Source organism: Pteropus vampyrus, unplaced genomic scaffold (genome assembly GCF_000151845.1).
Source record: "Pteropus vampyrus isolate Shadow unplaced genomic scaffold, Pvam_2.0 Scaffold3, whole genome shotgun sequence".
Classification (NCBI taxonomy): Eukaryota; Metazoa; Chordata; class Mammalia; order Chiroptera; family Pteropodidae; genus Pteropus; species Pteropus vampyrus.
The window spans coordinates 15,920,681-15,936,268 of record NW_011888784.1 but is presented as its reverse complement, the minus strand read 5'-3'; the positions used below and the strand labels follow the sequence as shown (position 1 = coordinate 15,936,268).

The window sequence follows — 15,588 nt, the reverse complement described above, 5'->3', positions numbered from 1 at the left end:
TAAACATTTTTGGAATTGTGGGCCATGTAGTCTCTGCTGCATGTACTTAACTCTATATAGTATGAAAACAACCATAGGCAACATGTAAGTGAATGAATGTGACTGTGTTCCAATAAAACTTTATTTATAAAAATAGCAGGCTGGAATTTGCCCACTAGCTGTAATTTTGTGATCCCTATTCTGGAATATAGATATAGTTATAACTGTATTGATGAAAGTGTTAGTAATTGGAATATATCACAAGTGAAGCCAATCACCAAATGTGGCACTGTGTGATTATAAAGCATCCAGTGATCTTTCTCCGTGTGCCAGAAACTTGTCTCTACCCTGTTAAAGACTGGAATCTCCTAACTACCCGATGTTTTCTTATTGTAAATCAGAAGTCCATGGCCCAGAGCCATCCTTCCGTCAAGCCAGAGCTGCAAAAGGATAGAGTGGAATCTCTAGTGTGAGAGAGGTGATTTATCTATTGAGAAAGTTGCCATGGGGTTCAGAGCTTTTCAAGAGCATAATGTCATAGGAACATCTCTTAACTGAGGGATCTCAGGGCATCAGTTTATTTTCCTTCGGACATGCCCACTTATCTGATTCAGATACAGCTATGGGGGTGCTTAGGAGTCTAGATTTTTAACATACAAACTGTTAAAAATTTTTGATATGCTTTAGTTAATCTTTTGATTTAAGCAAAAATTGATTCAACAAGGCAGTGCCAAAACAGAAATTAGTTAGGAGCACTCTACCAACTGGAGCCAGGGGAAAGGCTTACACAGAGAAAGTATGGAAACAAAAAAAGGAAATTATTTGATTGGCTATGACTTAAAGCTTCTTTGCGTGTTTGGGATTTGTTGTCCTTAGCAGTTTGATTTTGTAACTTTGAGGCGTTTGCAGGTTCAGATTTTGTATTACTTAGCAGGCCTCTGCTGCATTAGAGACACACCAGTGAAATGGTTTTCTTAATTAATTTGACATAGCCTAGCTCATTCAGCCAGCACTTTCTGAGACATACTGTTCTAGGATAAAGAATTCTTTGGCATCCTCAAGATATGGACTGGCATAAAGGCTGGGCTCCTCTGAAGAAGGAAAAAAAGCATCTTTCTTTTCTTTCTCTTTACCAGGCAATTCTACTACCAGAGAAACACCTCTCATCACTTTAAGTAGTAAATTTGATATCCAGGGAAACACACTGGAGAACTGAGGATGACGAGAGGGAGTTGGAAGAGAAATGGAAGCATGCGTAAAAAGTGTGCAGCTCAGTGGGCTGCCTACCTTAATTTGCCTTTGAGGTTTGGCCCAGACCATGAGAAATTGGCCGTTAGGTGCCTCCTGTGCTTTGTGGCTAGAGAAGCAGCAGTGGTTGTTATATATGAATCACGAGAGAAAGTGTCCTCATTTTCACAATTAAAACATGTATATCTTACACACTTCTCTCTGTTCTCTGCACACACACAAGAAGGTAATTAAAAGATCAGTCAAAACTAATTCAGCATCATTTTCTGAGAAATACTGCTCTATAGTAAAGAATTGTTTGGGGTCAGAGATATAGAATGGCATAAAGATAGTATTTATGGCATAAAAATTTTTAGAATTAGAAAATTAAATGGACTAGGAATTTGGCATGTGCATTTGTGTTCATAGTGAGCTCGTTTTATTTTCTGGTCATAAGTCAGTGCTTTATGTAAATCTTAGGATTTTTTTCACTGATACCATGATAGTTAAGATTCTGCTTTTTAGCAGATTGGCTTTGAAAAAGCTAATTTTACCTTCCTGTGACTTAGGTTTCTCATCTATAAAATGAAGATAATACTGTCTCATATATGTGATAAAGGGGCAAGAAATATCCCCACTAGGACAGGAATGCTAGCTGGCTGTTATGGACCAGGGCATCATACTCTTGATCTGGTACTGCAGAAAAGTACCAAGTTCTGCACTGATCTTACGTTTTCACTTAAAGAAAGTAACAAGAGCCAAGTTTTTTTGTGGTTAATGGGAGCTTCTTATAGAAATATGGAATACATGGCACAGGTACTTTAACGGAGTGGCCAAAATCATGGGTTCTGGAGCTGCACAGAAGTAATTCAAATCACATCTTCACCACTTACTAGTGTATCGTAAAGGACAAGTCGTTAAACTGCTGGTGCCTCAGTATCCTCATGGGTACAATTGGGATAATAATAATACATGTATCATTGAATGTACAGTGAGATTTAGAGCTAATATATGGAAAACTCTTAGCTCCTGTCTTATACTAAGAGCCCAGAAAGTATTAGTCATTGGCATTATTTCAACATAAGGCAGGAGGTGACTGACAAGAGGAAGAGAATAGGACATGGAATTCCAAAGCTCTGCAGGAAGGAGGAGGGCCTCAAAACCACTTGGGTGCCTTTTATAGATAAAGGATGTGGGTTCGTGGCCTGTCTGGATCAGTCTTAAGGAATTAGAAAAAACAATCCATACAATGTAAATTAAGTTTTTTTTTTTTTTCAAATATCCCTTCATTGAAAATATTCCAATTAGTAAATAACTGTAGTGTCCAAAATATAGAAAAATTAGATCGGCTCAACCTCATTTTCTGACTCTGTTGCCTTTAGTGGACATGCAGAGCCAGTAGGAACCTTGTGTGAGCAATCTCTGGTTGTTCCATGTCACTTTCTCCCTAGGAATGCAGAGTAGGGCTGAGAAGCGTTTCCTGTAAATACTGGGACAAGCTCTTACATTCTTAGTTTTCATTTGATTATGTTGGTCTGTCAAGCATTGTTCTTATTTTCTAAACAATGCCGAGGGCTTCAAATAGAAATGCAAAAAGTAGTAGTATTCTGAGATTCTAAATTTTATTAGTGTGTACCTCAAAACCTGTTCTATTTCATATTTACTGCCATGCTTATATTTGTGAAAGAACTTATTCTCATTTTACACATGGACAAACGGATCTAGCCCAGTGGCTCTCAGCATAGGGCCTATGCCCAAATCCTCACTGGTGACTTGCAGACTCTTCATAAGCGTCTATTTCTTATCTAAACCTCCCACCTCTGACTCCAGGAGTTCTGCAGGTTAGAGGCATTTCATACATTCTGGTTGAATGACTTGCCTAATGAATTTTTATTAAGAAAAAGACAAAAAAACCTACAAGCAAAGGAGGAGAAAAAATCAAAAGATATTCTGGTTTGAATGTCTCCAAGCTTATAAATATGTCAAAAGATAGCTATCATAAATGATTAGGAAAACTTAGATAATGTATGTTTGCAACATGTAAAAGAAACAAACAGTTCTTTGAAATGCAATGTGAAATAATGGATCAGGGTGGGGAGGGTGGCTTGGGAAATAAAAGGATTCAGAATTAGAAGCCCTGGCTTCTTGTTTTGGTTGGAACAGTTAGAGTTCCAAAACTCTGAATTTCAGTTTCACAATGTGATCATAAAAGCTTCTGTCTTCCCTATGATATGGATCAAGTAAATCAATATATGTGACGGTGATTTTCTAAAAGCTCTCAAATAGTCCACTAAAACTGATATTTCTAAACCTAAATATGTGCTTGTACTTATGTACTATATTAAGAATATTGATGCAGTTTCTTGCGTTCAGCTTTATGTTCAGTGAGGTATTGAAAGGGGCTTGATGAGGTAGTAAAGGAGATAAAAGATTATGTGATATTAGTTTGCCCAGCTGAGCTGGGCTCTTTTTTTCTGAGCATCTTTATCTGTCTGTATGTTTAAGATTTATTTCAAAGGTCAGCAGAGCTGGCCTTTCATGTCACAGCACCAGCAGCAATGTTTAGATTAATGAGGAGAAAATGTTGCTGGCCGGAAGGACTTACCGCTGAGCAAGGTGCCCTGTACACAGACTTCGCTTCATATATGGGCAGATTCCCAATTCACAAAGGTTTTTTCCATTTCCAGCTCTTTCCTCTTCCCCTTCAGGCTTCAGCCTCACCCAGGGGTCACTGTGGCTAAAAACCTCTGCAGCCCTTCCCCCAGGGCCCATGAGCAGGCAAGAGGTGGGTTGCTATGAGGAAAGACTCCTGTGAGAAACCAATCCTATTCAAACATGGCATCAAGGCACCAGTTAGGAGTACAACTTCTTATGTAATTCAAAGATCTTATGTAGAAATCTGAATTTGACCTTTGGCATCAGCAGCATCTGTAGCTGAGTTGCGTAATAATGAAGATAAGGAGAATAATTGATTTAGACATGGACCAAGCACATCATAGCATTCCTGCTGCTCTAAGATCCAGCACTACTCCACTGTGCATGGGACACATAGAGCATAAGTGATACATCAAATGTCATATAGTTACATCTTCCAAAGGACACACACAATTCATTAGGAACTCTTATTTCAGCAGCAAGAACAAAACAAAAACCCAACACGTATATACTGTATTATGAGATTGCAGTTTTATTGTCAACAGCACTCTCTCCAGTGCCAGGTCCACTAGAGAAATTCTGATATTATTTTTTCCAGTCTTCAGAGGCGCCCCCCGCCCCCATGGCCCATTGTGGCATATAAGGCTTCCTCCTATGTATTTCTATAATGGATAGAAAATTTCTGCAGTTAAGACTTTTCTGTTTTTAATAGCTATTGATGAAAGATTCCTTATAATGAAAGGTGACCTTGTTACAATTTAGGGTTGTCAAATGAGGTGAAAAACTTGTTCCCTCATCTCAGTTTATTGTTGCAAGCAAAGCATTTAGTGTAGAAATTTTATTGGAAAATATTTTTTCAAATGTATCTTAATTTTATAAACTCTTCTTCCCTGTCTGCCTTCCTTCTTTCCATTATTGTTGGTTGGATATATAGGTGCCATGTAATTTCTTTATTTTTTATTCATATTTATGGGATATAGTCATTGTTTATTTGTCCTCAGTGTGATTCAGTGCTCCCTGACATCTCTTTCTCTCTCTCTGAAACTCAGACCTCTCTTCATCCTGCAGCTGGAGGGGTGGGTATTCCAGTTACCTCTGCTTTTATCTTGTCCGAGGCCACAGAGAACAGATACCTGGGATATGTTGCTGGCCATTGAGGTTGGAATGCCAGTCTGATTTTTATCTGCAATGTCATTGGTAGTTCAGTTTCATAACTCACTCCACTTAGGCAAGACTGGATTCTACTAGTATCTGGGGATGGAAAATTTGTCTAAAGATTCCCATATCCCCCGATTTCAGGGTACAGCTTTTGAAGCTTTGCTTTTGACAGAGGCAATAAGACCCAATAATTCATTTCTCCTAATTCCTTCCCCTTTCCGCCAGCAGCTTTGCTTGTTTCTCTCTTAGGTGAGAAAATCAAATACGACAAATGAAGCCCATACGTTTTGGCTGCTGTGTTGTAGTCGGGGGTGGGGAGGAGGTAAAGGAGAGGAAAGAGGATAGGACAGGAAGAGGGGGTTGCTGGCTGAAATCTCCATTTATTTTTGTAGAAAATCTCTGCTGGGTATCACCATCTTCCTGCCTTTACTCTTCAGCCTTTCTCTTCCACCAGAGGACACCCAAAAATGGCAAGTCCTGACAGCTGTTCTACTCCTTCCTAGAGGCTTGTCGCGAGGGAGGGAAGGGACTTGTGTTCTTGAAGGTTATGTACATACTTCCCCCGGGCAGTCCACCCACTTCTCATTCTCCTTTCCTCTTAACTCAGGATTTAATGGTGGGGTTTTCAGTATTCCTTTGCACTCCTTTGTCTTTGCTTGGATCTGTTTCCTGAGGAAGAAGTCACATTCATTTGTGACATTTACTAAATTGTCCTGGCTCTTACTTTTCAATGTGTATAGGACAAAGCCATTCCTTCCTTCCTTTTCTGCTCATGCAATAACTTTTGTTTTTTACGTTTTAGGAATTTAATTTTGTTTTTTACGTTTTAGGAATTTAATCCCAATAAACTTTTGGGAAGGGGGGTCCTACAATCCAGCGTTATTTCTTCTCCTTCCCCAGAGTTCATGCAAACAGTCAGCAGAGGAGCCAACACACACTTACCACTCCCCTAACACACCAGCATTTCCTCATCCTCTGCAGGACACAGCCAAGCCGCGGAGCACGGCAGATCAGGCCCCGCACGATCTGGCTCCTTTATTCTTCTCCAGGGATCTCTCTCCATTCTCAAACTCTGCCCTCCAGCCGACACTCAACTGCTTGAGTTACTGTGCACACCATGCTATTCCATGCCTCCTGTATCGTCTCCTCGGGTTGTCTCCTGCTGTTGAAAAGCCCTTCACCAACACATCTTCCTTCTGTCCTTCCTAAACACACCAATTTTTCCAGATATTCCCCACAGCTCTAGTCGTTGTGACCTAGCAGCCCTCAGTCAACCCCTTTCCCACCAAGGCAGGGTCTGTGCCCTCCTCCGACCTGTCTGCCAAGTTCCTCTCACTACATGGTGTACTGTTACTCTTTATCCTTTTGCATTATAACCAATGAGGAACCTAAACCTGCCAATACTTATTTAACCCAGTGAGGCTTCCAGCATGTAATTTGTGTTTGTGATAGTTTTCTATTGTGGCTGTAACAAATTAATACAGGTATATCTACACAATGTAATACTACACAGCCATTTAAGATAATACTTAAGAATATCTAATGATGTGAAAAAGATCCATGATATATTAAGGTTTGAAAAGCAGATAAGGAAACACCATATATAATCAAATCAAACAAAAATATTCATAGTCTACAGCCATGCTACTCTGAACAAGCCTGAGCCCATCTGATATCAGAAGCTAAGCAGGGTCAGGCCTAGTCAGTACTTGGATGGGAGACCACCTAGCAAGACCAAGTGCTGTAGGTAGGCATAAAAATTAAAAAAACAAAAAAGAAATAAGGGATTTTAAGCTGACAAGGTCCTTGCAGTCTATGAGGTCAACCAAGGGTTGCCTCACCTAAAAAATAAAAAAATTTAAAAATTTAAAAAAATTCATATATTTGTTTAGATGAAATCTGAAAGATATACTGTAAAATGTTATTCCTGGTTCTCTATGAATACAGAGATTTTTTCCATTTCTCTATATTTCTCAAATTTCTTTTGTAACCAGAAAATAAATGTTAAATGTGATTGACTTTAAAATTGGAGATAGTTTACTCTACCAGAAGCATTTTCTCTCCTTTCAAAAGTGTTATTTTTCAGAAAGATGAACTGTAATTAATATAGTAAGCTCCCGTAGGTTAGCTTGCACTCAATCCTTACTTTGCCAAACATCTGCATTCCAAAAACACTTTAAAAGATAATATACTAATGTCTACCTTCCTTATTTTGGATTTTTTTCTATGAACTAAAAGTTTATAACCCAGGCCATATGAAATTAGAAAATATTTTTGTCACACAAAGATTAATCTTTGAATGATATTTGTATTAATGGTGTCAGGATTAATTACAATAGCAGGATAACACCTGTATAGTGCCTAAGACTAAAATCTCATGTAAATGAACTTATCTTTATAGGTTCAGCTGGATGATCCCTTTTATCTTTTTATACTGGATTCATTACCGGCACCCATCATTGTTAAAAAGTCACTGCCTTCACTTCATGCTTTATGTATTTTTCATTAGTGGTGGGTTTTACTGGTGTTTTTTATGTAGAGAACATAATTTAAAGGAAATTAAACCTCTATGCAGGATAAGATTGTCAGTGTTTGGTCAAATGCTTTATTTGATGTCAAGTAAATTTTTAATAACTATTATTTATCTACACAAATAAAACTGCTAAACTTTAGTACAAAGGCCTGATTCTAAGTCACAATGCCAAATGTAATTTAGTACCTGGGAGGCAGCAGACGGCAGGGACCAGTGCGGGGTTCAGCATCAGGTGTGCCTGGGTTCAAACGATGCCTCAGCTCTGTCTCTGTGCTCCTGGCTGCTTTCGTAAAATGGACAGTAACTGTCAGGGTCTCCTGGGGTTAGGGTGAACAAAATACCTTTCCTCATGTAAATAATCAGTAAATAGTGGTTATCCATATAAATGTATAACCTTTTTACTGAATGTTGTTACTTGAACTACACAATTTAAGAAAATTCAGTAACTGTTTGTTTGTGTTCTCTGTGGTTATTTCAAGACATGTTTTCTTAAGTGTGATAAAATAATACACGTGTGATAAGAAGCTGCTGTTGTGCAGAAATCTAACTGGCAGAAGTGACAGAAACTTGTATTTGATCTGTTTATAATTTTCTATCACCTCATTTGAATGAAAGTATGAACCTGTAGCCAGTTTCTCCAAAGTGCTTTATAAAGAGGATGCAGTCTCTTTATTTTCCTGTGACACTGTATAAAAGGACCAAGGCATTTTCAGGTTCAAGTCATAAAAAGGAAAACAAAATGGTACTTCATTTTGGCATCTGAAAGGATGGGAGTCCCAGGACCCTCATTTGTTTAAATAATGTACAAAAAGCAGAAGGTATTGGTGAACTAGGTCTCTGGTGGATGGGCATAGAAGTTATAACCGAAGATGAAAATTAAAATAAGAGCACCTTGTTGAAACTTACCTTCTCCACTTCGTTTGCTTTGTTATCACTATTAAGGATATTTCATGTACATGTCAAACTCCAACCTGAGTGCTACTTTGTTAAATAGCAACCATGTCAAAGCCCCAGATAGTATTACAACAAAACCCAAGCGTAAAACAGGTATGTTTCTCCCAACTTAAATCCAGAGTGACTAAAAGAGTCAAATTACTCATGTAAAAACGAGGAATAAAAGATGATAAATTCTGAAATCACATTTAAATAATTAAAGATCCTGGGGTCTGCTAATTTGCTTTACTACTTCTTGGGATAAATTTGTAGACTGAATGTTAAGATTCTGGGGCACCATAGGATAGTCTTGTTTGTTAATTTCAGGATATACAAGTTTGTTAATTTTGTGCTAAATATAGGTATGAAGTATTTCAAGTTTTAAAAGCAAATTGCTAAAAGTATTATATTGTTCAGAAAGTTTATAAGGTTTCACAATCATTGTTTTAACACAGAAATCTGTTTATTAAACCCAACAAAACAAAATTATACCAGCCCTCAATTTTTGAATTTTCATTTAAATAAGCAAACTCTAAATCCACACCTTAAAAGATGTTTGTGCATCTATGTATTTCCAAAATACTCATATTTCAATAAGATTTTCACATTATATTCACCAACAGTATCACAAAAGTTTTTTTTGTTTGTTTTTGTTTTTTTGTTTACGTAACTGTAAGGAACAGTAATTCTAGAAACACTAGAAGAAAAAAGCATAGCAATGTCCACAGTTACAAGAAAAAGTGCACATTACTTGGTCACAATCACAGTCATTACTTGAAAAACTATATATAACAAGTAGATAAGAAATATCACTTATGCCTTAAACTCATTATCGAAACCGAATGACATAAATTTTACATGAAATAAGGCAAATTCAGGAATGCACAAAGAATTTGTAATTCAACCAAAGCTGAACAACAGAAAAAAAATTGTACAAGAAGCGTAAACTGATGTTCTTCTCTCTAAATATTTTAAAAATAGGCTTGCTTCAGTGCACAAAGAAAACACCATTCATGTGTATACAACACTATAAAATAAGAAAGAAGGGCCAAGTATGGGGACTAGGAGGGGAGAGTTCATTGTAAGTTGCAGCTGCATCCACTGAGAGTTCTTTACATCATTTTTACCTAGAACTGTAAATCATACAAATCATATCAGGAGAGGTAATGGTCTTTTGAAAACTATTTCTGAAATAGAAGAAATGAAAAGAAAGCTACACACAAGAGTGCAAAATTTCAGATTGTCACTTGCAACCTCTTAACATTCAGTCATCTACATCCAATTGCTGCTGTAGGACCGGCTATAACACAGCAGCAGCAATCTGGGGTGAGCTGTAAGAAACCAAGGTGTGACTTTTTCCCCCAATGATGTCTTTTTTAATGTTAAAAAATCCTGTGATGAAAAACTCTATGGTAAAGCTGCAGTGTTGCGTGGGATGCTTGAGACCAGCATGAGTGCAGAAATGCAGACTTCTCTTGAAGTAGTTCCTGATATGATGATTTAAAGAACGTAGGCAAGGGTTATTTTTCCAGCATCAAGTGTTATTTTTGTAGAAAGAATTTGGAAAGAGAAGGCAAAGGGATGTGGAAAAGGTACTTACAGTAGTTTTGTCAAAACAGTTTTCTTTTAGGACCTATGAAAAAGTTACCAAAGTAAAAATGACAATTTTGAATGAAAAACAATTTTTTCTTCTTATAAAAATTACATATATTTTTTTTAAAATACAAGATCCTTTTCATTGTTATATCTTGTAGCAACAAGAAATTTTGGCTTTTTTTTTTTTTTTTTGCCAGATACTGCAGCTTTCAGTCCAATAAGTCAGTAGCAAATTCCACTAATATTTCAGGTGAATCTGGAACTATTTTTTATACCACAAGCTTCTTCGGTTTTATCCTTGAATCAGGAATATACAGCCTTTTTGCCCCAGATAGTTATGCTGACACACTAAAAACAAAAAGCAGTAGGCTGGACAAAAAGTATCTCATGTACTTCAGAGGTCAGAGTTCCTTTGAAGCACCTTAACACATCACTTTATGGATCAAGGACAATGTGGCATAATGGAAGGATTTCTCTTAAGACTGTGCAGTAAGACCAGAAGCATCTCTGCTGGGAAATCAAAATGTCATTAGTGGAAACTGCAAATTTAGACCTCAGTGAATAGGATCGTCATTTGAGTCAGTTCTGTTGTAAAATAAGATTTTCCAGTTCATCTGCAGAACGCAATAAAAATGCAGCTGATTCTCGATATCCTGCCACGAGCTGTCTCACGGCATTGATTTCAGTTGGACTCAGCTGGGGTCTGGAGCTTGAACTGCTGGAGGATCCTGAGCTGGTCGCCAACTGCCTCTTCATGCTGAGATCAGTGGGTCCTACAAAAAATAATCACAAAATTAGACATAAACAATTTCTGTTCTAGTATTTTGAACAATGAGCATAAATCACTGTTCACTTAATTCAGGTATTCTTTCATGAGAAGCTGCTGATACCTTTAATCAGATACCTCTCAGAAAGACTAATTAACAACATTGATGCAAAATGAGCAGCTGGGTATTCTGTTAAACTCTTTCCTTGTCCAGCCTCTAGCAATCATCTCTCATTGTGGAAAGATACTAAAGACCTTCTCTTAACAAGTGCTTTTTTGGAAAATTTAAGTCTACCTTCCACATGAAGAAACTTCCCTGTAGTGTAAAATGATGGGAATTACAGATGTTTATTTGTCATATTTGTTAACAAATAACAGACCCTACCAATATAGAAGTTGAAACATCCTAGATTGTTCTGCTGCTGGTGCGGGATTACAAACTCATTTTAAAACAAAGGAAATAGCTGAGTGAGTTAAATAACCTGTTAGGAATTCAACTTTTAAGTGATACAATAAGGATGTAAGTTGGGTACTTTTTCATTTCAAGTCAATGCTTTTTTCTCTCAGGTTGATGAGTATTTAAAAATGTAGACATGTTTGAATGAAGTTTGCTTTAGAAGTGAGCAATAAGTAAATGACTAGTAAATACCACAAAGAAAATAGACTTGGAATACTGCTTTAAGTATTAGATTATTAACGTCCTTTATTTATTTGCATAAAACGTGTATCAACACTTTTCTTACATATATTTAAACCAAATCAAATAGGCCTGCTTTTTGATAACATTTTGTAAATTTTTACTTAAAAATTTATATTGTCATTTTTTATGTATGTATGTACCACATCTTTATCCAATCTGTCGAAGGACACTTCGGTTGTTTCCGCCTCTTGACTATTGTGAATAATACTGCAGTGAACTTGAGTACATATATCTTTACCAATAAGGGTTTTCAAATTTTGGGGGTAGATATCCAGAAGAAAGATTGCTGGGTCATATGGTAGCTCTAATCTTAATTTTTGAGGAACCTCCATCCCGTTTTCCATAGCGGCTGTACCAATTTACACACCCACCAGCAGTGTATGAGGGTTCCTTTCCCCCCATAACCTCTCCAACACTTGTTACTTTTCTGTTTGATGACAGTCATTCTGATGGGTGTGAGGTTGTATCACACTGTGGTTTTGATTTGCATTTCCCTTATAGCTAGTGAGGTTGAACATCTTTTCTTAAATCTATTGGCTATCTGTATTTCTTCTTGGGAAAAGTGTTCAGGTCCTCTGCCCATTTTTAAATTGGATTGTTTTCTATTGTTGAGTTATATGAGTTCTTTGTGTATTTTGGATATTGACCCCTCACTGGAGGGATTGTTTGCAAATATCTTCCATAAACTTTTTGTCGATGGCTTCTTTTGCTGTGTGGAAGCTTTTTAGTTGATGTAGTTCTAGTTATTTATTTTTGCTTTTACTTCCCTTGCAATTGGGGTTAAAGTCACAAAATCCTCTTTGAGACCAAGGTCAATAAGTTTAGTGCCTATGTTTTCTTCCATATATTTTATTGTTCTTATATTCAATGAGGTCTTATATTCAAGTCTTTAATCCATTTTGAGTTAATTTTTGTGAATGGTGTTAGCAGCCTAGTTACATTTTTTTTTTGCATGTGGCTTTTCAATTTTCCCAACACCATTTATTGAAGAGATGTTTCTCCATTGTATGTTTTTGTCTCCTTTGTGAAAAATTAGCTGCCCGTATATGTGTGGGTTTATTTTTGGACTTTCAATTTTATTCTATTGGTCTGTAAATGATGAAATATTGCCATTTTTGACAACATGGATGGATCTTGAGTGTGTCATCCTACGTGAAATAAGTCAGATGAAAAAGGATAAGGGCCATGTGGTTTCACTTTTGTGTCAATATAAAATAGAAAGCAACAAATGAACAAACTCAGACAACAGGATGGTGGTTTCTAGAGGGAAGAGAGGTGAGGGGAGGTTAGAGGTCAAATATATGGTGACAGAAGGAGACTAGACTCTGGGTGGTGAGCAAACAATGCAATGCAGATGTTATACTATAGAATTTTATACCTGAAACTTACATATTAACCAGTGTTGCCCCAATAAATTTAATTAAACATAAATCTAAAGTTATTTAAAAATCTTTAATTTAGACATTTGTGTTAAGATGCTTTGCATCAATTATTGTCGGATTAAGATTTTATTATATACTTAAGTGTTCATTGCTATAGTTCTTACCATTCATTAAGCAATTGCTATTATTATTAATTTACAGTGAGTAATATATGTAAAATCCTTGAATGCAATATTACTAAGCACATAACTAAAGGCAGGCTCCAAAAGCAATACTATAACTTGAAAGTATTTTAACAGATTTTTTCTAAACATATAACTCTTCAGATAATGGTATTCATTTCATGAACTAAGCAAGGGATACTATTTTATCATTCTAGTTCTCCTTAAGGCATATGGACACAGGTCAAGGCCCCACCCCCTCCACCCCTACCCTAAAGGGAAAAGACTCCTATCAGCTAGGAGGCAGTTGTCCCATGAGAGAGAAATAGCTTCACTTGTAATTTTAATTAGGTCAGAGACAAGACTAGCACACAAGAACTCTGACATCTAAGAGAAACTTATATTCACTTCTGCCATGGCCTTTCAAAGCTTTGATTTTCTAGCAGGAGTTAGCTTCCATTTGTTCATGATATGAAATCATGTTACTGACATAACAAGCTAGAAAGAAGAGAGGGAGGTCACACTGGCAAACAAAATACTGAAGAAGTATTTAAGCAAATAGAGCAGCTAGTTTATTTGGAAGGTTCTAAATGAATTTAGAAAAAAAAAAATCATGAGGGATTTTCCTCTCAGCGATGTAGATCTCCAGTGTTTGTTTGGCTAATTATCACTATTTTAGTAGAAGGCGTAACATTTCGTGATGGTTTTGCTGCCAGGCCAAGTTGCTTGTTGTCATTGTTAACTGGAATTGAGAAAGAGTGGGACTGAGGCTTTTGTTCTTTTTGAGGTGAGAGAGACTTTGATTTTATTCGAATATAGTTGCCTCTTGGTATCCATGAAGGATTGGTTCCAGGGCCCTCCAAGGATACCAAAATCTGTGTATGTTCAAGTCCCTTATATAAAATGGTGTAGTATTTGCATATACCCTCTGCACATCCTTCTGTATACTTTATATCATCTCTAGATTACTTAATACCTAATACCATGTAAATTCTATGTGAATAGTTGTTATATACTCTACTGTTTAGAGAATGATAAGAAACAAAGTCTGTACATGTTCAGTATAGATGCAACCACTGTAGTCCAAACTACATAGTACACGTCAGCAACAATGTAACTTTTTTGTTTTCAAATATTTTCAGTCCAGGTTGGTTGGATCCATAGATGCAGAACCATGGATATGAATGGAAGACTGTATTGTAGTTTATAGATTACTCTCCACCTTTGGCTCGAGGGTATAAGCCTCAAACTAAGACATGGCTTCCACTTTATTTCAGATCATTATTAACACAGACAACTCTAGAGATAGCTCAGTAATTTAGAAGTCATTCTCTTGGTATTCTGGAATAAGGTTGACTTCATTATCTTGCTTTCTTTTGAATCTACATGATTAGGATGGAGTATATAAATCAAAAATAAAAGGAATTATTTTCGATATGTGTTTATTATTCAAATCTTCAAAGTTATAAGGTTGGTCAGGGAAGCAAAAAAATATATAAAAAATTTTCACAAATGGACAAATTATTTAAGGTGCCTCCCAGCACCTTGACCCTCACAAAGGACTCACATTGTCCCCCTCAGAGCCTCTCAGCAGTTCAGCGGGTACAGTACAGCAGGATGACTGGTCCCATTTTAAAGTTAGGGAGACAGTTCCAGACGGATTCACAGGCTTGCCCCAAACCATAAAGAGTTCCTGGTCTTTCTTCCTGCACTACTGTATTTCAGCTCAGAGGAGACTTGAGTAGTTGGGTAGAGTAGGACGAATGCTCTCACAGGAAGAGCAAGCAAAAATGTAAAGCATGGGGAAACTGAGGTGTGCTGGCTAGAGCCAAGTGGGAACTGGGCTGTTCATTTGTTTTTTAAGCCAGAATTTATTTCTATTTAAAAATGTCAGAGAGACAATAAAAGGTCCAAGGGCTCGAAGACTTCTGGGTTTAATATAAGATCATACTGAGGTAGTGTCTATTGGCTTCTTCATGGCTAGAGCCTCAATTTTATCCTGGTTAATTATATACCCTCCCTCCCCCTACCAATAACTTCTAGTTGGGTAGTAGTGATTTCCTCTGACTCCTGGCCATCAGTCCATGAATGAAGAAGCAGCAATACCAGAAATAATGACTGAATATTTGCAAAGTCTACTCTAACGTCCTTCTTGCATTATTCTTTGAAACCAGGTCCTCAGCTTGGGTACCTGAGATCTTGAATTTCATCTGGTATTGGGTAATCCTGGCATCAAAAATATGTTGGGAAGTGTTTGATAGAATTCACCAATGAAGTCATCCGGTCCTGTGCTTTTGTTGGGAGATTTCTGATTCATTTTCCTTACTAATAATTGGTCTGTTCAGATTTTCTATTTCTTCATAATTCAGTCTTGAATCTAGGTTTTATGTTTCTAGGAATGTATCCATTTCTTCTAGGTTGTCCAATTTGTTGGCATGTAATTGTTCATAGTAGTCTCTTATGATCCTATGTATTTCAGTGTTATCAATTGTAATGTG

General features: G+C 36.9%; 1 protein-coding gene and 1 pseudogene across 8 annotated transcripts in view; one reads left to right on the top strand and one right to left on the bottom strand.

Annotated features, from left to right (window-relative positions):
* Positions 1 to 6,650: 6,650 nt before the first annotated feature.
* On the top strand, positions 6,651 to 6,769 carry LOC111741588 (annotated as a pseudogene).
* A 2,160-nt stretch (positions 6,770 to 8,929) lies between these two features.
* NOL4 (nucleolar protein 4) overlaps positions 8,930 to 15,588 on the bottom strand; it is a 279,961-nt gene continuing 273,302 nt past the window's right edge. For 7 of the 8 annotated variants that reach the window (XM_023530930.1, XM_011361785.2, XM_023530925.1 and 4 more), the window contains one exon: positions 8,930 to 10,854. In XM_023530930.1, coding sequence (XP_023386698.1) covers positions 10,661 to 10,854 — 194 coding nt within the window. In that variant the 3' untranslated portion in view covers positions 8,930 to 10,660. The remainder of the gene's footprint in view (positions 10,855 to 15,588) is intronic. The other variant, XM_023530933.1, reaches the window with a different exon arrangement.